Raw genomic sequence first — 21,979 nt, forward strand, 5'->3', positions numbered from 1 at the left:
AGATACAGACATAAAGACTTAACGACTGGGTAACGTCCATAGATACAGACATAAAGACTTAACGACTGGGTAACGTCCATAGATACAGACATAAAGACTTAACGACTGGGTAACGTCCATAGATACAGACATAAAGACTTAACGACTGGGTAACGTCCATAGATACAGACATAAAGACTTAACGACTGGGTAACGTCCATAGATACAGACATAAAGACTTAACGACTGGGTAACGTCCATAGATACAGACATAAAGACTTAACGACTGGGTAACGTCCATAGATACAGACATAAAGACTTAACGACTGGGTAACGTCCATAGATACAGACATAAAGACTTAACGACTGGGTAACGTCCATAGATACAGACATAAAGACTTAACGACTGGGTAACGTCCATAGATACAGACATAAAGACTTAACGACTGGGTCGTGTCTCTAGCAACTCTAGATTTGTGTCGGGACTATATATTGTGGAAGGATGAAATAGTGTGAATAAATTAATAAAAATAATGTTTTTAATGAAAATATGTCAATCATTATTTGAATATGTTGCTAACCCATTGTATAAAAGTGATAATGCCGTCGAAGCCGGTGTTTGGAGGATATATTGGCGCGGTTTGCCGGCCCTCGACGAACAACACCCGTGTCAATATATCCTCTAAACACCAGCTTCTCGGGCATTATCACTTAAATACCAACTGCTTGAGAGTGCTTATTCATTATGAGTATAATGTGTGTCTGTCATATCCTTCATATTGATGTTCTAGACCGAGCAGAATACATGGGTTGAAATCTGTCTGGAAATCAGGATTGAGTGGTTTCATTGATCATGGATTTGATGTGATTTAAAGTGGGCTGAGGTCCCCCTCTACTGGGCGGATATTGTAACTACAGGTATCCTGTTCTACTCCTGAAATAGTCCACTACTGTCTAGGCCCAGCCTGGGGTTTTATTGGGTGTTTTGTAACTCTGATAGGCCTATTCATTAGTTAGTCTCGGTCCAGCCTTGGGGTTTATCGAGGGTTTTGAAACTTTGATAGGCCTATAACTTAATTAGTATGTCCAGCCTGGGGCTTTATCAGGGGGATTTGCAAACCTGATAGGCCTATTCATTAATTCATGCTGGGGGATTCTGCAAGAATTTCCCCCACAGATGTCCCACAGAACAGATGTGGTTATTACTCTGACGTCGATACGGTCTAAACCCTCAATGAATGTATATAAATATAATGTATGTCTTTCAGTTCGTCTTTCCAACACACCACTGTGAAGCCGTTTTCCTGGTATTACAGGAAAACAGCTATGGAGTTTCCTGGTATTACAGGGCTCAATCAAAGAGTCCTCAGTCAGTGGCGGGGGCTTCTTGATATCACGTCATACTACAAATTATTTGACATGCTTTTTGATTCATGGTGAATCCAAGTCCGCTCTAAAAAGTCATCATGACTGTTTGATTTCAGCTGGTAGTGATAGAGGATTTTCGACCAGCAGACAATTTCGTTACAATTGGGTAGGTAACAAGGGCTTTTAACCATAATGCTAGTGTACTTTGATGGCAAACTATTGGTGGTGAGTTTGTTTGTAAAGAAAGAGTGTTATGTTTAGTTTTTTTTAAACAGAAGACCACTCTACTCCCTGGAACTGAAAGTTGATAGTTTTATGAGATTGCAGTAATAGCCAATGCCTGCTAATGACTACTTTTATATTGACACACAGGTTAATTCATTGTATGTAAGTATATTAAACATTTAAATAGGCTAGTGTAAAAGTTGTCACGCTACTTGCTTAGCGAGTACCACTTCCTCCCGATTCGGTCCATACCTGGCGCGAACTCGGGGCCTCAGCCCTTACAACACACACGACTGTCTTCCATTAAACGTGTTGAGGTAAAGCTAGCTAATGACGCGATGCAAGCGGGACACCTAGGCTAAGGAGTAAATTCCACACATCTCCGTGTGCTACGCTAGCCACTATAATAAAACATGCCTGGCTTACACTCTATAAAATGTCAGAGGCCTCATTTATCAATATTGCTAGAAACTATTCTAAAATACTACTTATGAACGGAATGTAGAATGTTCCTACGCATAGAAAAAGTGTGATTTGTTTATTTATATGAATATATATATATTAACCTTTATTTAACTAGGCAAGTCAGTTAAGAACACATTCTTTGGGGAACGATATCTGATAAGCCAGTCTGTACTTTCTGGAAAACAGTACCAACGGTCTCTAAAAACGCGCTCTGCGAAATGAAGCGAGTGCCAGATCTTCTAACAGCGCATGATCAGCCATCTCTCATTTGATTTCCATTATCTCAGTCTTTTATAGTATTTCTATAATGGTTTAACTTTAACACTTGCCTCTAATTTAACAAATTACTGTACAGTATATGGATTATTATCGTAACAAATGCACTGATGTGGTAAAATTATATATAGCCTGTCAATATGTGTTGCATGAATTCACAATTGAAATACAATTCAATCGAAAATTGATGTAATTATTACTCGGAACAATTTCACACATTTTCAACATATATTTTCCACAGGCTTGACAAGCAGTTCCCTTATTCCACCACGTGGCACTGTGCCTACGCATGTTTATGGCTGTGCGTAAATTTACTGTCACTCTCAAGCAAACGTTCATATTGATAAATCTCACACTTTGCGTGGAAATGATCCCACGCATGGTTTATGCACAGATTTGTGCCTGCACATGGTTGATACGTGAGGCCCCAGAAATGCATGATGATTAAATGTATGTAAGTAATACATGGATATCCTAATAGTGAAAAAAATCACATAAACGCTGAATAATATATTTTTGATTTTGTATTTATTACTCAAACGTATTGATAGATTTGTGTTTGGTGAATAATTAATTTTTGTGAAATATGAGCACTGAAGCTTTAATCTGACCGATTAGCGGAAATACGCATGTATTTCTTTAAATCCACATCCGGTTCTCAGTCAACAATGAAAGTGAACTGCTGGGGAAATCATAAGGGAATGTAGTATTTCATTATGCATTCCGTTTCTTAAGGAGTTGAGAAAATTGGGTAGGATTTAGACGTTCCCTGTCTCTGGTCCACACTCCAGTCCAGTTAGAGGCGGTAATGCACCTTAAAGTTGGTTTCCAACCGCCATAAAACATCCACAGAAGATGAACAACGAATCCTGTGTTTTGAAATCTGACGACGCTACAGTACTGTGACAGCTGTGAATCGTCTCATCTCGCTAAGTTATCTTATAGGGACAAGTTACATTAGATAGTTGTTTTGGCACTTCCCCACAATGAAGAAGCAGGATACACAAGCCATGGCTTCGGCTACTTCAGGTGCAACCTTTACCCTATTCTCTTTAGCCCACTTTCCGACTTATTAGCTTGCTAGCTAGCTGCTAGTTCCACACCAGTAGACATCTAACGTTAGCTAGCTAGTTGGCTAGCGACATATGGCGCTGTCCGGTCAGCCTTACGTTTTTAGGAGTAATGGCCTGGTCCTACCTAGCCTGGGCAGCTGTTAGTGGGTTTATGATGGAGATCCATAAAGCCCACCAGCGTCTGCCCAGACTAGCCGGGTCCCAGACCTGCCTGGTGTGTCAATGTGCCCACAGGAGTTGGCAAGACAGTACAAACAGACCTTGGACCAGGCTACTAACTGTCCCCTGTAAGCCATCTGTCATATAACTAAACAAGTGCCTGAGGTAATGTCGATGACTTCCACAGGTTCTATTCCCTTCTTCCACAATGATTTTTGAGGATGAGATACCAATGAAAGAATATCTCAAGATGATGACTGATATGATCGTGTTGTGTGCCACCATGGCCATCTCCCTCTTCTTCTGGATCATTTCCATCACAGCCAGCACATATTATGGTAAGACACACTTGCGTGTGTGTGCACATGCTCACACACACCTTGTCAGTTATGTCCAGTGTTTCCCCTACCATTGTTGGTTTATAAAAAGTTTGTTAACCCTTTAAAATATTATTTTTTCAGAATAAATGTTACCTAAATCAGATCTTCATGTAAATCCTACTCCTAATAATAGATGAAGTTAATCTGATTAAACAAATAACACAAAAACAATTGTACTTTTGAATTTCTTTATTGAGAAAATTGATCCAACATTACATTTCTTTGTGGGGAAAAAGTATGTGAATCTCTAGATTAATGAGCTCAAAGTGGATTAAAGTAGTCAAAAGCTTAGTATTTGGTCCCATATATAAGTAAGAATAGAAGATGTTTCAGAACACTTCTAAATTATTCCTGATAGTGCCATGATTAAGAAAAAAAACCAGGAATGAATCATGAATACGGATGAGTGAGAAGTTTAGAGGCTGCAGAACATGCTCACATGCTCTCACCGTTACCCTTTTTTTTATTTTTTGCAGAAATAGAGACAATGCTAAAGGGTGCAAACTTTCTCTCAACACTATATAAGCAAGATGGGCCCCCCTCCCTAGCTCTGTTGCTCCCCCCCCCCCGCCTAGTTCTGTTGCCCCCCTGCCTAAAAGAGAGAGGCTTCTATTCACCTCATTCCAGAATATCGACAAGGAGAGATGGTTTCAGTAGTAGATGTTTGTTAAAGAGGATGAAGCACTGCTTGATGAAACACTGAATATTATCTAGAGCTATAACTTAATTCAATGCGTGCGTGTGTGTATTACTGAGTCCTGGACCTTCTGTCATTCCAGGCACTCTCCAGCCGGTGTCTCCATGGCGATGGTTGTTCTCCATCCTGGTTCCTCTGACTCTCACCACACGGGCCCTGAAGAAGAGGAGTCTGGACCACAGCGGAGCCCTGGGAGGTAAACAAACATTAGAACATAAATCAATGAATCAAAATAAAAGATTCCTGCTCATGATGTATTCTATGACTTCCAGCTAAGAACTGCCCGTGTCTTCACCTTGTAGTTCTGTGTGTTTAATCAATCAAAACGTGTTATGACAGCCTCAACTACATTTTAATTCCCACGGATGTGTTGTGTAACCAGAAGCACGCCCCTGCACTTACTTAGGCCTACTTCATATAGGAATTCAGCAGGGACTTACAAGAAAATATGTAGCAAAGGAAAAAGGTCACTTACAGTGGGGGAAAAAAGTATTTGATCCCCTGCTGATTTTGTACGTTTGCCCACTGACAAAGAAAGGATCAGTCTATAATTTTAATGGTAGGTTTATTTGAACAGTGAGAGACAAAATAACAACAAAAATATCTAGAAAAACGCATGTCAGAAATGTTATAAATTGATTTGCATTTTAATGAGGGAAATAAGTATAATAAGTACCCCCTCTCAATCAGAAAGATTTCTGGCTCCCAGGTGTCTTTTATACAGGTAACGAGCTGAGATTAGGAGCACACCCTTAAAGGGAGTGATCGTAATCTCAGCTTGTTACCTGTATAAAAGACACCTGTCCACAGAAGCAATCAATCAATCAGATTCCAAACTCTCCACCATGGCCAAGACCAAAGAGCTCTCCAAGGATGTCAGGGACAAGATTGTAGACCTACACAAGGCTGGAATGGGCTACAAGACCATCGCCAAGCAGCTTGGTGAGAAGGTGACAATCGCACATTTGGTGCGATTATTCGCAAATGGAAGAAACACAAAAGAACTGGCAATATCCCTCGGCCTGGGGCTCCATGCAAGATCTCACCTCGTGGAGTTGCAATGATCATGAGAACGGTGAGGAATCAGCCCAGAACTACACGGGAGGATCTTGACAATGATCTCAAGGCAGCTGGGACCATAGTCACCAAGAAAACAATTGGTAACACACTACGATGTGAAGGACTGAAATCCTGCAGCGCCCGCAAGATCCCCCTGCTCAAGAATAGATATACATGCCCGTCTGAAGTTTGCCAATGAACATCTGAATGATTCAGAGGACAACTGGTGAAAGTGTTGTGGTCAGATGAGACCAAAATGGAGCTCTTTGACATCAACTCAACTCGCCGTGTTTGGAGGAGGAGGAGGAATGCTGCCTATGACCCCAAGAATACCATCCCCACCGTCAAACATGGAGGTGGAAACATTATGCTTTGGGGGTGTTTTTCTGCTAAGGGGACAGGACAACTTCACCGCATCAAAGTGACGATGGATGGGGCCATGTACCGTCAAATCTTGGGTGAGAACCTCCTTCCCTCAGCCAGGGCATTGAAAATGGGTCGTGGATGGGTATTCCAGCATGACAATGACCCAAAACACACGGCTAAGGCAACAAAGGAGTGGCTCAAGAAGAAGCACATTAAGGTCCTGGAGTGGCCTAGCCAGTCTCCAGACCTTAATCCCATAGAAAATCTGTGCAGGGAGCTGAAGGTTCGAGTTGCCAAACGTCAGCCTCGAAACCTTAATGACTTGGAGAAGATCTGCAAAGAGGAGTGGGACAAAATCCCTCCTGAGATGTGTGCAAACCTGGTGGCCAACTACAAGAAACGTCTGACCTCTGTGATTGCCAACAAGGGTTTTGCCACCAAGTACTAAGTCATGTTTTGCAGAGGGGTCAAATACTTATTTCCCTCATTAAAATGCAAATCATTTTATAACATTTTTGACATGCGTTTTTCTGGATATTTTTTGTTGTTATTCTGTCTATCACTGTTCAAATAAACCTACCATTAAAATTATAGACTGATAATTTCTTTGTAAGTGGGCAAACGTACAAAATCAGCAGGGGATCAAATACTTTTTTCCCCCCACTGTATATACAGATATTTAACTAGGCAAGTCAGTTAAGAAAAAAATATTATTTACAATGACGGCCTGTTCAGGGGCAGAACAACAGATTTTTACCTTGTCAGCTTGGGGATTCGATCCAGCAACCTTTCGGTTACTGGCCCAACACTCTAACCACTAGGCTACCTGAAGACTGTGTTGATGCAATGTCTTCCACTATATCCTCAATCCCTCATGGGACCAGCTGCTTATCTATTGGTCCTGTGGTGACTCGCCTACTCAGGAATGGAAGGTGCTCAACCAACAAGTCTGAACAATTTACAACTGCTGCCTGGGGGGAATTACTTCCAGACTGAAGTACAGTCCTTCAGTTTCACCAAGTCTGCACACGGAATAGGAGCTTGCTTCCCTTCCCTTAAACAGACTCACTTGGCGTTGAGGACTCTAGAGGACTGCTTTTCCTTCTTAAGGATTCGGACAGGATCAGACTTTGACTGTAAAAGGGACAGGTTTTGACAGTTCATATTATGGAAGAGGATCTTCTGAATGATAACTGCACAGCAGATAATCTGCCCTTGTACACATTTTACGCCTCTGTGATGATTGTGGAGTTCACCCTGGCTGTGCCTCTTAACCTCTCAGTGCTTTACCTCTTCATCTTCAAGCTGGAGTTCTGGAAACGGAACTCCAACAACCTTTTCCTGTTCAATCTCGTGTTGGCTGACCTTCTTCTGCTGGGCTGTTTGCCAGTGAACGCGTACAATTTTCTTCACGGAGAGCGGCAGAGTATGGACGGAAGGATCTGCAAAGCCATGCTCTTCATGCTGTTTCTGAACCGAGGTGCCAGTATCGGCTTCCTGGCTGTGATTTCACTTGATCGCTACTTCAACGTGGTTCATCCTGGGAACAAGGACTTTGTCCTCAAAAAGTCCCCTCATATATCTGTCATCATCTGGCTAGTACTGCTCCCTTTGACGATCCCCACCATGCTGAAGACTGGTTGCTGTGGCAGTCATGGGGACGTCACTGACACTCTGAGAGAGGTTGTGTTTTTCACCCAGATTCTCATCCCTTTCTTTGTGTTGGTGTACTGCACGGTCCGCATTGTCAACAGACTCAAAAAGAAGACAGTAGGTGACAGGACCAAGCTGCGTCGAGCAGTGTTTCTGGTCACCTCTGTCATGCTGGTCTTTTCTTTCTGTTTCCTGCCTTGTACCATAGCTAGAATTGTTCTGTTGATTGTCAGAGCCATGGATTTACAGAATGCTGAGAATATAGCTATTCAGGTCTATGATGGTTTCATAGTTTTTTCCCACATGGATTGTCTAGTGGACCCAATTGTGTACTGCTTAAGCAGCACTAAGTTCAAAAACCTGTACCTGACAACTTATTGCCCCTGTCTACTGAGAAACAACGCAGAAACGGCTGAAAGAACAAACCCAACACGAACAAACTTAAATCTAAAACGCAACAACAATACACTGTAGCTAGTAGGTAATAATACTTCAGGGTGTGGTAGTGGCCGTGGCCACAGTTTTTAAAGAGTTTCTTGCAATTATACACTTTCATGGGGCTGAGAATGTTTTGTATTTTTTTCTAAAGATCATTTCCTGCAATTCTACACATTTTGCCATGGCTTATGCCGTATAACTACAACGTTCTTAAAACAAATCTATTGGGGCCCCATGCCATGCCATTTTTTACATTTTAGATTCTCTGACTGTCTAGTTTTTATTTTGGTGATGGTTAGTTCTCAAAGATTATCTTTTTTTTAAAGATATAGCTCCATTATCTTTTCTACATACTTTATATATGGGTTTAGTCGTTTTTAAGTTCACACTGAAAACGTTTTTGCCATATTAATATTTTTTGATGTGGCGGCCCGCCGCTGCTAAATGAATATAGGAGAAGCACTGGCATGTTCAGCTTTTGTTTGTCAAATCAGACTGTGATTCAATACTGGTTTCTGTTATGATCAGTCATCGGTTTCTTTCACCTGTGATGTCATCATGTTAAACAGATCATCATGATGCTGTTACTAATTGTCTGGGTCAAATAAATATTCTCCTCAAATGATCCTCCCATAAAAATGATTGTTACTACTACTACCACCACGACAACAACAGCTGATAGGAGCTACCCCCTCCTCCCTTGGAGAGGTAAGACCACATTATATACTATTACTACAAGTACTACAACAGCTGATAGGAGCTACCCTCTCCTCCATTGGAGAGGTAAGACCACATTATATACTATTACTACAAGTACTACAACAGCTGATAGGAGCTACCCTCTCCTCCATTGGAGAGGTAAGACCACATTATATACTATTACTACTAGTACTACAACAGCTGATAGGAGCAACCCTCTCCTCCATTGGAGAGGTAAGACCACATTATATACTATTACTACTAGTACTACAACAGCTGATAGGAGCTACCCTCTCCTCCCTTGGAGAGGTAAGACCACATTATATACTATTACTACTAGTACTACAACAGCTGATAGGAGCTACCCTCTCCTCCATTGGCGAGGTAAGACCACATTATATACTATTACTACTAGTACTACAACAGCTGATAGGAGCTACCCTCTCCTCCATTGGAGAGGTAAGACCACATGATCTACTACTACTGCTACTCTTGATTAGGTCAATTAATAAATACTTTTTATATAGTGTGAGAGTATTTGTATTAAATTCCAATTATACATACTGTACCTCTCATTTTATGATATCTATATCCACTGTATAATACTATTCAGTATCTATATGTACTGTATGATAATATTCAATATCTCTATATCTACTGTATAATACTATTCAGTATCTACAGTGCATTCAGAAAGTATTCAGACCCCTTGATTTTCCACATTTTGTTACTTTAAAAAACATCATATTTACATAGTTATTCAGACCTTTTACTGAGTACTTTGTTAAAGCTTTGGCAGCGATTACAGCCTAAAGTCTTCTTGGGTATGACACTCCAAGCTTGGCACACCTGTATTTGGGGAGTTTATCCCATTCTTCTCTGCAGATCCTCTCAAGCTGCACAGCTATTTTCAGGCCTCTCCAGAGATGTTCGATCGGGTTAAAGTCCGGACTTTGGATGGGCCACTCAAGGACATTCAGAGACTTGTCCCAAAGCCACTCCTGCGTTGTCCTGTTGGAAGGTGAACCTTCACCTCAGTCTGAGGTTGTAAGCACTCCAGAGTGGTTTTCTTCAAGGATCTCTCTGTACTTTGCGCCGTTCATCTTTCCCTCAATCCTGACTAGTCTCCCAGTCCCTGATGCTAAAAAAACATCCCCACAGCATGATGCTGCCACCACCATGCTTCACTGTAGGGATGGTGCCAGGTTTCCTCCAGACGTGACGCTTGACATTCAGGCCAAAGTGTTCAATCTTGGTTCCATCAGACTAGAGAATCTTGTTGTTCATGGTCTGAGAGTCTTTAGGTGCCTTTTGGCAAACTCTGAGAGGGCTGTCATGTACTTTTTACAGTGGTTTGAATATGTAAATAAGTTATTCAAAATAAATACAAAAAGTATTAATTTGCAAAAATTCTAAACCTGTTTTCACTTTGTGATTATGGGGTAATGTGTGTAGATTTAAAATGTTTAAATCCATTTTAGGATAATGTGGAAGAAGTCAAGGGGTCTGAATACTTTCCGAATGCACTATATAATACTATTAAGTATACAGTACTAGTCAAAAGTTTGGACACCTCATTCCAGGGTTTTTCTTTATTTTTACTATTTTCTACATCGTAGAATAATAGTGAATACATCAAAACTATAAAATAACACATATGGAATCATGTAGTAACCAAAAAAGTGTTAAACAAATTTAAATATATTTTAGATTCTTCAAAGTAGCCACCCTGTGTCTTGATGACAGCTTTGCACATGTAACCGATGTGAAATGGCTAGTTAGTTAGCGGTGGTGCGCGCTAATAGCGTTTCAATCAGTGACGTCACTCGCTCTGAGACTTGAAGTAGGGTTTCCCCTTGCGTCCCCGCGGCTTTTGTGGCGCGATGGGTAACGATGCTTCGTGGGGTGTCAGTTGTTGTGTGCAAGGGTCCCTGGTTCGATCCCAGGAAGGGGCGAAGAGAGGGACGGAACCTACACTGTTACACACACTCTTGGCATTCTCTCAACCAGCTTCACCTAGAATGCTTTTCCAGCAGTCTTGAAAGAGTTCCCACATACACTGAGCACTTGTTGGCTGCTTTTCCTTCACTCTGCGGTTCAACTCATCCCAAGCCATCTCAATTGGATTGAGTTCGGGTGATTGATGCAGTACTCCATCACTCCTTGGTCAAATAGCCCTTACACAGCCTGGAAGTGTGTTGGGTCATTGTCCTGTTGAAAAACAAATGATAGTCCCACTAAGCGCAAACCAGATGAGATGGCGTATCGCTGAGCACTTGTTGGCTGCTTTTCCTTCACTATGCGGTTCAACTCATCCCAAGCCATCTCAATTGGATTGAGTTCGGGTGATTGTGGAGGTCAGGTCATCTGATGCAGTACTCCATCACTCCTTGGTCAAATAGCCCTTACACAGCCTGGAAGTGTGTTGGGTCATTGTCCTGTTGAAAAACAAATGATAGTCCCACTAAGTGCAAACCAGATGGGATGGCGTATCGCTGTATAATGCTGTGGTAGCCATGCTGGTTAAGTGTGCCTTAAATTCTAAATAAATCACCAACAGTGTCACCAGCAAAGCACCATCACACCACCACCTCCATGCATCACGTGGGAACCACACATGCAGAGATCATCTGTTCACCTACTCTGCGTCTCAAAGACACGGAGGTTGGAACCAAAAATCTCAAATTTGGACTGATCAGACCAAAGGACAGATTTCCACCGGTCTAATGTCCATTGCTCGTGTTTCTTGGCCCAAGCAAGTCTCTTCTTCTTATTGGTGTCCTTTAGTACTGGTTTCTTTGCAGCAATTCGACCAAGAAGGCCTGATTCACACAGTTGATGTCTCTTTTACTTAAACTCTGAAGCATTTATTTGGGAAGCCATTTCTGAGGCTGGTAACTCTAATGAACTTATCCTCTGCAGCAGAGGTAACTCTGGGTCTTCCTTTCCTGTGGCGGTCCTCATGAGAGCCAGTTTCATCATAGCGCTTGATGGTTTTTCGACTGCGCTTGAAGAAACTTTCAAAGTTCTTGACATTTTCCAGATTGACTGACCTTCATGCCTTAAAGTAATGATGGACTGTCATTTGATTGGCTCAAAGGCATTAAGAAAAAAATGAATTCCAAATATTAACTTTTAACAAGGTACACCTGTTAATTGAAATGGATTCCAGGTGACTACCTCATGAAGCTGGTTGAGAGAATCCCAAGAATGTGCAAAGCTGTCATCAAGGCAAAGGGTGGCTACTTTGAAGAATCTCAAATATAAAACATATTTTGATTTAACACTTTTTTGGTTACTACATGATTCCATTTGTATTATTTCATAGTCTTAACTTTTGACTGGTACTGCATAATACTATTTTGTACATGCTTTGTTGATGAAACAAACAGGGGATGAACATGATTAAAGATAGGACAAGGTTTCCACATTAATTAGTTATTTTGAATATGAAATGCCAACCAGATAAAGATTGGCATTTCAAAAGCAAAGACTGATTTGATAAAGTGAATGATTTGCAGCAGGCAGCATGGAAACAAAGAAACATCAAGCAGAAATGGAGCATATATTTTTTTAAACATCCTTAAAAATATCATTAATGTTTTCTTCCAAAAAAAAAATATATATATATTAATTCATATTGATCCATCAAGTCTCAAACTCACCCAACAAATTATTAGGGGAGAAAACTATTAAAGAGGTACTTTGGGATTTTGGCAATGAGGCTCTTTGATCTACTTCCCCAGAGTCAGATGAACCATTTTTATGTCTCCGTGTCCAGTATAAAGGAAGTTACATGTAGTTTCGTGAGCCAACGCTAACTAGCATCACACATATACTTCCAGGCAATGTGCTATCTACATCTAACTTCCTTTATACTGGACACAGAGACATAATAATGTTATCCGAGAGTTCATCAGACTCTGGGGAAGTAAATAAAGGGCCTCATTGCCAAAATCCCAAGTATCACTTTAACCTTAGGAGTCTCTGTTGGGTGTTTAATGCTATTATTCATTCTAAGATGCATTCCACACAGTTCCAGCAGCCCCAGGCGTACGCGTGTGAGAAGAGTGGTTGCCCCTGACGTCAGTCACATATTAGCCAGGCCATCAGCAGTCCTCGTGATGTAGTGATCTGGATCTGAGAGAAATTAATTAGTCACCATTCTTTTAATCGGGGTCTGTGCTGAGTCACATTATTCAACTGACTAAAGCAGTTTATTCATGTGCTAATTGGTACATTCCAGAAATATCTTTGGTTTAGCAGATTGTTCTGGCAATTCTCACATAGAAACTGTGAGGAAGGGTCTTTTGACATTTGTATCACAAACTATTTTTGAGAAAATCATGAGGGTAGTGGTAATTTTAGGCTCTTTTTAAACCTATACATGCCTTCTGTAAGACCCTATGATCCTTGAACTGTACATGATACAGACCATCTTGGAGTCAATATACTCATTATAGTGTGCACTCAAATATGGAGTACAGCTAGATTCAGAAATAAATGTTATCACATTTACTTTACCCAACATAAAAAATATGAATATTAATTCAACAATATACTCTTCAAAGATGTCAAATTTCAAAGTGGGTTCTCCGGTACTTTAAGATATGACCCATTTTATACATAGAAATGTACATTTTATAGGTCATTAACCAATCACATGATTGCACATTCAGCAAATCACCAGCAGAGGGAGTTCTTTTTGAATCCATTTTCCCATTCACTGTGTTAGTGGTGTTCATAAAATGTATCATAACTTAAATTAGCAGAGAGCCCACTCTGGTAATGTGATGTATTTGTAGAGTATATTGTTCCAAACAATATGTCTTAAAATGAACTAAATCAAAAAAGTTACTTTTCAGATATTCATATGAATATTTAATGTTGAATAAATTAATGTAAAAAAAAATGTATTTCATAATCAAGACATACTCCATATGGCACACTATAAGGAGTATATTGACAACAAGATGTCTGTATCGTGTACAGTTCACAGATCATAAGGTCTTACAGGAGGCATATATATAGTAGGTCTAAAAAGGGCCTAAAATGGCCACTTCCATCATGATTTTCTCAAACATCATACGGAGAGAGTAGATGTTCTGATAAGGTAGTTAGACCTAGTTTGTAACCTGGTCCCAGATCTGTTAGAGCCAGCTCCTGTGGCTGTTGTTATGTCAAACAAACACGTGGTCATAACAACGGCCAAAAGAGTTGGTTATAAACAAGTACAAACAGATCTGGGATCAGGCAAGTGTCTTGAGTTGCATTGTTTTCATGCTTTTGTTCCCTGTCCCTACAGCCCTGCTGGTCGGCTTCATCCTCACCATGGCCAACATGAGTTTCTTCTCTGCCCTGCTGGCTTTCTTCATCACTTCCTCCAAGCTGACACGCTGGAAAGAAGAAGTCAAGAAGAAGCTAGACTCTGACTATAAAGAAGGTAACGAGCTACAGCAGCTAGGCCAGCAGCTAGGCCAGCAGCTAGGCCAGCAGCTAGGCCAGCAGCTAGGCCAGCAGCTAGGCCAGCAGCTAGGCCAGCAGCTAGGCCAGCAGCTAGGCTACATGACTCTCTAGAGACAGTCAGTCCACACCCCAGTCAGGCCACACTCCAGTAAGCAACAGCCTGCTACTGGATTGCTTAGTCTGCCTCAGTCAGTGATATCTGGTTTTAAAAAAAAAGAAAAAAAACCTGCATAAGTCATTTGACCTTAAAGGGATAGTTCACCTTTTTGAAGTGTAGCTTATTTAACAAGGAAACCCACCCCCAGTGAAGTCAAAAGGAAGTGAAACATTTGGAGGTGAACTATCATTTTAATGTGTGTCCTCTTTGCCCTCCAGGTGGTCAGAGGAACTGGGTGCAGGTGTTCTGTAACGGTGGTGTCCCCACAGAGCTGGCCCTGCTCTATATGATCGAGGTCAATCAATCAGTCAATTTAATTATATATTTGAATACATATAACAGCTGCCTCAGCCAAGTGAGCCAACCATACATCTGTCACTCATCTGAGGTTATTTCTATTGTGGTCCTGGTTATAATCAGGTGGGTCCAGGGGAGATGCCGGTGGACTTTGGGAAGCAGTACTCAGCCTCCTGGATGTGTCTGTCTCTGCTGGGGGCCTTGGCCTGCTCTACGGGGGACACCTGGGCATCAGAGGTGGGGCCCGTCCTCAGTCAGACCAAACCCAGGCTCATCACCTCCTGGAGAGAGGTCCCTACAGGTACACACACACCTGGGCATCAGAGGTGGGGCCCGTCCTCAGTCAGACCACACCCAGGCTCATCACCTACGTAAGGGGCCATTGTGTGTGTGTGTGTGTGTGTTGTGGTGGATGAATCAGAATTAGTTGGGTAACATAGATAATTAAGTTGTCTTATCTGCATAATATGCTTAATGTGATATACTTGTTATTAGAATGTATCCCTTCGGACTCTGGTGTTGGCAGTTGCACTTCTTCCCTCAGCTGGGGCTCAGTCACCTGGGGCCCAGAGAGGGGAGAGGTCAGGCTTGTCTTTTACATGTCCCTGGTGCTATGCAGAATATCAGAAAGGGAAGAGGACAGGAGGGAACATTGTCTTCATATGTGAATGTATCTGCTAAACCATGTGAAGGGATGGTGTGATTAATGGGGAACCAATTACTGGTTTCCACAATGTCTGTGCGCCAGTCACTCTCATTTGGCCTTGGGGGAGGTGTGTGGTAGTGTCTAGAGTTTACAATTGATTTATGCCATTGGATGAGTTGGTGTTTTTGTGCTAGGAGTAACAGGAACAAGATAGCAACCTCGTCTTAGGGGCCAAACTGAACGATAATTTATAGTGAATGCTCTCTGGCTACGGGATACTCCTTTCTCATTTATAAAGTCTCACTTTGTGAACTGTTCCTAAGATCTGTGGTTTGTTATGTCGACTAGGGGGGTGGATCTTTGATATAAAAGATCTCAGTAGCCATTGTGTTGCCACTCAACGGATCATTAGAAAATGGTGAGTCGTTAAGTCATTGCTATTGCAAAGATCTTATTATTAAAGATGAAGTTTAAGTATAACTCTGACTGGTGTGATAAGTTTGTCTCTCCTAATTTGATAATACAGAAATAAACCGTGTGTGTGTGTGTGTACACTACCGTTCAAAAGTTTGGGGTCACTTAGAAATGTCCTTGTTTTTTTTAAAGAATTTTTTTGGTCCATTTAAAATAACATCAAATTGATCCGAAATACAGTGTAGACATTGTTATTAATGTTGTAAATTACTATTGCAGCTGGAAACAGCTGTTTTTTAAATTTTTATTATGGAATATCTACATAGGCGTACAGAGGCCATTATCAGCAACCATCACTCCTGTGTTCCAATGGCACGTTGTGTTAGCGAATCCAAGTTTATAATTTTAAAAGGCTAATTGATTATTAGAAAATTGCACAGCTGAAAACTGTTGTGCTGATTTAAAGAAGCAAAAGAACTGGCCTTCTTTAGACTAGGCTCAAAATGGCCAGAAACGAAGACCTTTCTTCTGATACTCTTCAGTCTATTCTTGTTCTGAGAAATGAAGGCTATTGCATGCAAGAAATTTCCAAGAAACTGAAGATCTCGTACAACGCTGTGTACTCCTCCCTTCACAGAACAGAGCAAACTGGCTCTAACCAGAATAGAAAGAGGAGTGGGAGGCCCCGGTGCACAACTGAGCAAGAGGACAAGTACATTAGTGTGTCTAGTTTGAGAAACAGATGCCTCACAAGTCCTCAACTGGCAGCGTCATTAAATAGTACCCGCAAAACACTGGCCAAAGAAGTAAAAGATTAAGCTTGGCAAAAGAACGCAATCTTAATCTTTTATTTCTTTAGCCAGTCTGAGATATGGCTTTTTCTTTGCAACTCAGCCTAGAAGGCCAGCATCCTGGAGTCGCCTCTTCACTGGCCTCCACAATCATCTGACCTCAACCCAAATGAGATGGTTTGGGATGAGTTGGACCACTGAGTGAAGGAAAAGCAGCCAACAAGTGCTCAGCATATGTGGGAACTCCTTCAAGACTGTTGTAAAATCATTCCTCATGAAGCTGGTTGAGAGAATGCCAAGAGTGTGTAAAGCTGTCATCAAGGGAAATTGTGGCTACTTTGAAGAATATAAAATATATACTACATGATTCCATATGTGTTATATCATAGTTGGTCTTTACTATTGTTTTACAATGTAGAAAATAGTAAAACTTAGAAAAACCCTGGAATGAGTAGGTGTCAACTTTCGACTGGTACTGATATAGAGAGAAAGTTCAGACCCTGTAAGGTCTGTCAATGGGCAGAGTTGTGTCACTCCCTGTGGGTGGTGTTATATAGTGATGCAAGCCCGGCTAGCTCAGTCGGTAGAGCATGAGACTCTTAATCTCAGGGTCGTGGGTTCGAGCCCCACGTTGGGCGCTACCTTTTGATTTGAAAGCCTTTCTTCTGACAAATGTGTGAGCATTACATTTAAGTCATTTAGCAAACGCTCTTATCCAGAGCGACTTACAAATTGGTGCATTCACCTTATGACATCCAGTGGAACAACCACTTTACAAATCAAATTTTATTTGTCTATATATATATATATATATATATATATATATATATGATACACAGTACCAGTCAAACGTTGACTCACCTACTCATTCAAGGGTTTATTTTTAATAAATATACAACAATTCCTACATACCTGTTTTCACTTTGTCATTATGGGGTATTGTGTGTAGATTGCTGAGGATTTATTTAATTCATATTAGAATAAGGCTGTAATGTAACAAAATGTGTAAAAAAACCAAGGGGTCTGAATACTTTTTGAAGGCACTTGTATATAAGTAACGAGTAATGACAACTAATGTTTATAATGGCGTTATTATGCTCTAATGGTGCTTTATCCTATCACAAGTGGAGGATTAGGGTATAGGACAGGATCAAAGGTCATGTCATGCTGCCATGAGGCTTGTTAACAGGAAGTTAAAGGATTTATGCATATTCAGGCTACGTCTGGCAGACTCTGTTTCTCAACAGGGGGGATCATGAGACCTTTTGGACCATGGTTTTCAGCCCCACACTATGTCTAAGTCCAAATGGCACAAATGCCCTGGTCAAAAGTAGTGCACTATATAGGGACTAGGGTGCCATTTGAGTTGCAGACTGTATGTAGAAAGAGGGTAATTATGTTTGAGAGTTGTTACTGTCTCTAGACTAGTCATTTCCCAACCTGGTCAAACAGTTGTTACATGCTGGGCTGCTGTGTTATTTACCAACCTGGTCTAACAGTTGTGTTATTTTGGGATGTTGTGGATTGTACAAGCCCGGCTAGCTCAGTCGGTAGAGCATGAGACTCTTAATCTCAGGGTCGTGGGTTCGAGCCCCACGTTGGGCGCTGACCTTTTGATTTGGCTACCATTGAGCCTCAGAGGCTTTGGGCTAGTTTCCTGGACACAGATTATAGTCCTCCACTGAAAAGCACTACCTATGAACAATATCAAATGGGCATGCTTTTTAGACTAGGACTTAATGGGTGCCTGGGAAAGCAGCCTTAGAGGTATAGTGGTTAATACACATGCAACATAAATTACCAGTATTTGTTGACTGTGTAGCTTCATCACCCTGGGGATAAGTACTAGGGTGATGAAATAGAGGACTGGTGAAATTGAAGAGGCAGGGTTGGTTCACACCCTGAGGTCTGTCAATGGGCAGGGTTGGTTCACGTTCTGTGAGGTCTGTCAATGGGCAGGGTTGGTTCACGCTCTATGAGGTCTGTCAATGGGCAGGGTTGCTTCACGCTCTGTGAGGTCTGTCAATGGGCAGGGTTGGTTCACGCTCTGTGAGGTCTGTCAATGGGCAGAGTTGGTTCAGACCCTGTGAGGTCTGTCAGTGGGCGGGGTTGGTTCAGACCCTGTGAGGTCTGTCAGTGGGCGGGGTTGGTTCAGACCCTGTGAGGTCTGTCAGTGGGCGGGGTTGGTTCAGACCCTGTGAGGTCTGTCAGTGGGCGGGGTTGGTTCAGACCCTGTGAGGTCTGTATGTGGGTGGTGTTCTATAGTGATGCAAGCCTGGCTAGCTCAGTCGGTAGAGCATGAGACTCTTAATCTCAGGGTCGTGGGTTCGAGCCCCACGTTGGGCGCTACCTTTTGATTTGAAAGTCTTTCTTCTGATGAATGTGTGAGCAAATCACATTTTATTCGTCACATGCTCCGAGTACAACAGGTACATTGAAATGCTAAATGACAAGGTCTTAACTCTATTTCTTGAACTACATTGTTGGTTAAGAAAATATTAACTAAATAAAACTAAAGTAAAAAATCAAATAAAAAGTAACCTTAAAGAACAATAAGGAGGCTATATACGGGGCACTGGTTAGTCAGACACCAGAGGCTTGGTTGGAAAGAAAGTCAATAATCTGTTGACTGACTGTTCAGTCAACAACTTTTCACATTGAGGAAGAGGATAAAAGACTGGGTTAGAGGCAGTTCATTGAAATGTAATGTAAATAATGTCTATCTATTGACAGTGTTGTGTAAGAAGAGCCTAACAGTAACTGACTGTGGCAGGTGATGTGAAGCTAGGAGGGGGGCGGGGTTCCTGACTCATTTTCACATTCCTATATGCGGGGGAATTCCAGTTACCCTCAGGCCCGGCTAGCTCAGTCGGTAGAGCATGAGACTCTTAATCTCAGGGTCGTGGGTTCGAGCCCCACGTTGGGCGGCAGTGTTTTGTGTTGAGTGCTAGCCTCTGAGACAGACTTTGACACAGTTTCAATAATCACTTACTGTAAATAGTGTAGTCTTGCTGCATCCTGTTCCTAACAATGCTCCTCCCCATGAGACTAGTAAAACAACATGTTGTAAAGGGTGTTAACTGTTCTTTTCACAGGGACCAATGGAGGAGTGACCCCAGTGGGTCTACTGGCTAGCTTCCTGGGGGGCCTGGCAGTGGGCGTGGCTTACTATATATCTCAGATCCTATTGGTCCGTGACCTGCACCTGGCTGATCCCCAGTGGCCAATCATAGTCTATGGAGCCATGGCTGGCCTATTGGGGTCCATGTTGGACTCTGTCCTGGGAGCACACTGGCAGTACTCAGGTGGGTCTGACAACAATGAGTTATTAATGTGTTATTATCAGGGATTAGTTGTGTTATTATCAGGGATTAGTTGTTTTATTATCAGGGATTAGTTGTGTTATTATCAGGGATTAGTTGTGTTATTATCAGGGATTAGTTGTGTTATTATCAGGGATTAGTTATGTTATCATCAGGGATTAGATATTCACGTTATTATCAGGGATTAGATATTCATGTTATCATCAGGGAAAGTATACATAACTAACTACAGATATAGAATATATACAGTGCATTCAGACCCCTTGTCTTTTTTCACATTTTGTTATGTTACAGCCTTATTCTAAAATTATTTATTTTTTTAAGTCAATCTACACACAATGCCCCATAATGACAAAGCAAAAACTGTTTTGTAGAAATTTGAGCAAATATATATAAAAAAATATATATATCTAATTTACATAAGTATTCAGACCCTTTACTCAGTACTTTGTTGAAGCACCTTTGGCAGCGATTACAGCCTTGAGTCTTCTGGGGTATGATGCTACAAGCTTGGCACACCTGTATTCGGGGAGTTTCTCCCATTCTTCTCTGCAGATCCTCTCCAGCTCTGTCAGGTTGGATGGGGAGTGTTGCTGCACAGCTATTTTTTAGGTCTCCAGAGATGTTCGATCAGGTTCAAGTCCGGCCTCTGGCTGGGCCACTAAAGGACGTTCAGAGACTTTTCCCGAAGCCACTCCTGCGTTGTCTTGGCTGTGTGCTTAGGGTTGTTCTCCTGTTGGAAGGTGAACCTTCGCCCCAGTCTGAGGTCCTGAGCGCTCTAGAGCAGGTTTTCATCAAGGATCTCTCTGTACTTTGCTCTGTTCATCTTTCCCTCGATCCGGACTAGTCTCCCAGTCCCTGCCACTGAAACATATCCCAACATCATGATGCTGCCGCCACCATGCTTCACTGTAGGGATGGTGCCAGGTTTCCTCCAGATGTGACGCTTGGCATTCAGGCCAAAGAGTTCAATCTTGGTTTCATCAGACCAGAGAATCTGGTTTCTCATGGTCTGAGAGTCCTTTAGGTGCCTTTTGGCAAACTCCAAACTCTTGGGGACCTTCAATGCTGCAGACATTTTTTGGTACCCTTCCCCAGATCTGTGCCTTGACACAATCCTGTCTCTGAGCTCTACGGACAATTCCTATGACCTTGTGGCTTGGTTTTTGCTCTGACATGCACTGTTAACTGTGGAACCTTTTATATAGACAGGTGTGTTCCTTTCCAAATCATGTCCAATCAATTGAATTTACCAGATGTGGACTCCAATCAAGTTGTAGAAACATGTCAAGGATGATTAATGGAAACAGGATTAATCTGAGCTCAATTTCAAGTTTCATAGCAATTAAGGTATCTGTTTATTTTTTTATACATTTGCAAAAATGTCTAAAAACCTGTTTTCACTGTCGTTTTGGGGTATTGTGTGTAGATAGATTATTTTTTTTTCTTCATTTAATACATTTTAGAATAAGACTGTAACAAAATGTGGAAAAAGTCAAGGGGTCTGAATAATTTCTGGAAGGACTTTATGTTATTCGTTTATTTGGAGTTTTTCATGTTGAATTGACCCCCCCCCCAAAAAAAAGATTTACAGATGTTTGATATCCATGTATTAGCAGGTTCTTGAAGTGTCTTTCTTGAATTTAAAACATTGCAGGCATTAAAAAAAAATGTCTGCTCCACTCTTACACATGTATGATGTCCCTTCTTCCCCAGGTTATGACGAAAGCCTTGGAAAGGTTGTTAACTATGCGTCTGTGACAACTAAGCGGATATGTGGGAAGCCTATCCTGGACAACAATGGCGTTAACCTCTTCTCTTCCATCATAGTAGCTCTGGTTCTTCCTGGTGTTGCATGGAGCTTCTGGCCTCACTAGGGAAGGAACTCTTTACGCTTCCCTGATTTGTGTTTTGTCCAAAAAAAATGTGCAAACATGTTTTGCTTGTTGTATTGAAGTCGTGCCACTAATGTGTTATACTTTACCTAGTATGGTGTAGCTTGCTGTCTAAGGAAATAGAGTTACCATGCTACAACTCACCTCACAACT

At 41.5% G+C, this 21,979-nt stretch overlaps 2 protein-coding genes and 4 non-coding genes across 7 annotated transcripts; all 6 read left to right on the top strand.

Annotated features, from left to right (window-relative positions):
• Positions 1–1,475: 1,475 nt before the first annotated feature.
• Positions 1,476–21,969, top strand: LOC115189707 (transmembrane protein 19). 2 transcript variants are annotated; one of them, XM_029748251.1, is made up of 8 exons: positions 1,476–1,513; positions 3,733–3,883; positions 4,705–4,818; positions 14,143–14,280; positions 14,679–14,755; positions 14,881–15,058; positions 19,704–19,913; positions 21,648–21,969. In XM_029748251.1, exons 2-8 carry the CDS (start codon positions 3,754–3,756, stop codon positions 21,806–21,808), a joined length of 1,008 nt encoding a protein of 335 aa, XP_029604111.1. In that variant the 5' UTR covers positions 1,476–1,513; positions 3,733–3,753; the 3' UTR covers positions 21,809–21,969. The 2 variants fall into 2 exon arrangements, with proteins under 2 accessions (XP_029604111.1, XP_029604110.1); XM_029748250.1 differs by lacking the exon at positions 1,476–1,513 and adding an exon at positions 2,998–3,342.
• On the top strand, positions 6,836–8,763 carry LOC115189708 (hydroxycarboxylic acid receptor 2-like). Its single transcript, XM_029748252.1, has one exon. It carries the CDS (start codon positions 7,215–7,217, stop codon positions 8,172–8,174), a length of 960 nt encoding a protein of 319 aa, XP_029604112.1. The 5' UTR covers positions 6,836–7,214; the 3' UTR covers positions 8,175–8,763.
• Positions 17,174–17,246, top strand: trnak-cuu (transfer RNA lysine (anticodon CUU)). Its single transcript has one exon. It is a non-coding gene; the product is annotated as a tRNA-Lys (tRNA).
• trnak-cuu (transfer RNA lysine (anticodon CUU)) lies at positions 18,141–18,213 on the top strand. Its single transcript has one exon. It is a non-coding gene; the product is annotated as a tRNA-Lys (tRNA).
• On the top strand, positions 18,882–18,954 carry trnak-cuu (transfer RNA lysine (anticodon CUU)). The gene has a single exon. It is a non-coding gene; the product is annotated as a tRNA-Lys (tRNA).
• Positions 19,463–19,535, top strand: trnak-cuu (transfer RNA lysine (anticodon CUU)). The gene has a single exon. It is a non-coding gene; the product is annotated as a tRNA-Lys (tRNA).
• Positions 21,970–21,979: the final 10 nt, after the last annotated feature.

The sequence above is a fragment of the Salmo trutta genome, unplaced genomic scaffold (assembly GCF_901001165.1).
Source record: "Salmo trutta unplaced genomic scaffold, fSalTru1.1, whole genome shotgun sequence".
Classification (NCBI taxonomy): Eukaryota; Metazoa; Chordata; class Actinopteri; order Salmoniformes; family Salmonidae; genus Salmo; species Salmo trutta.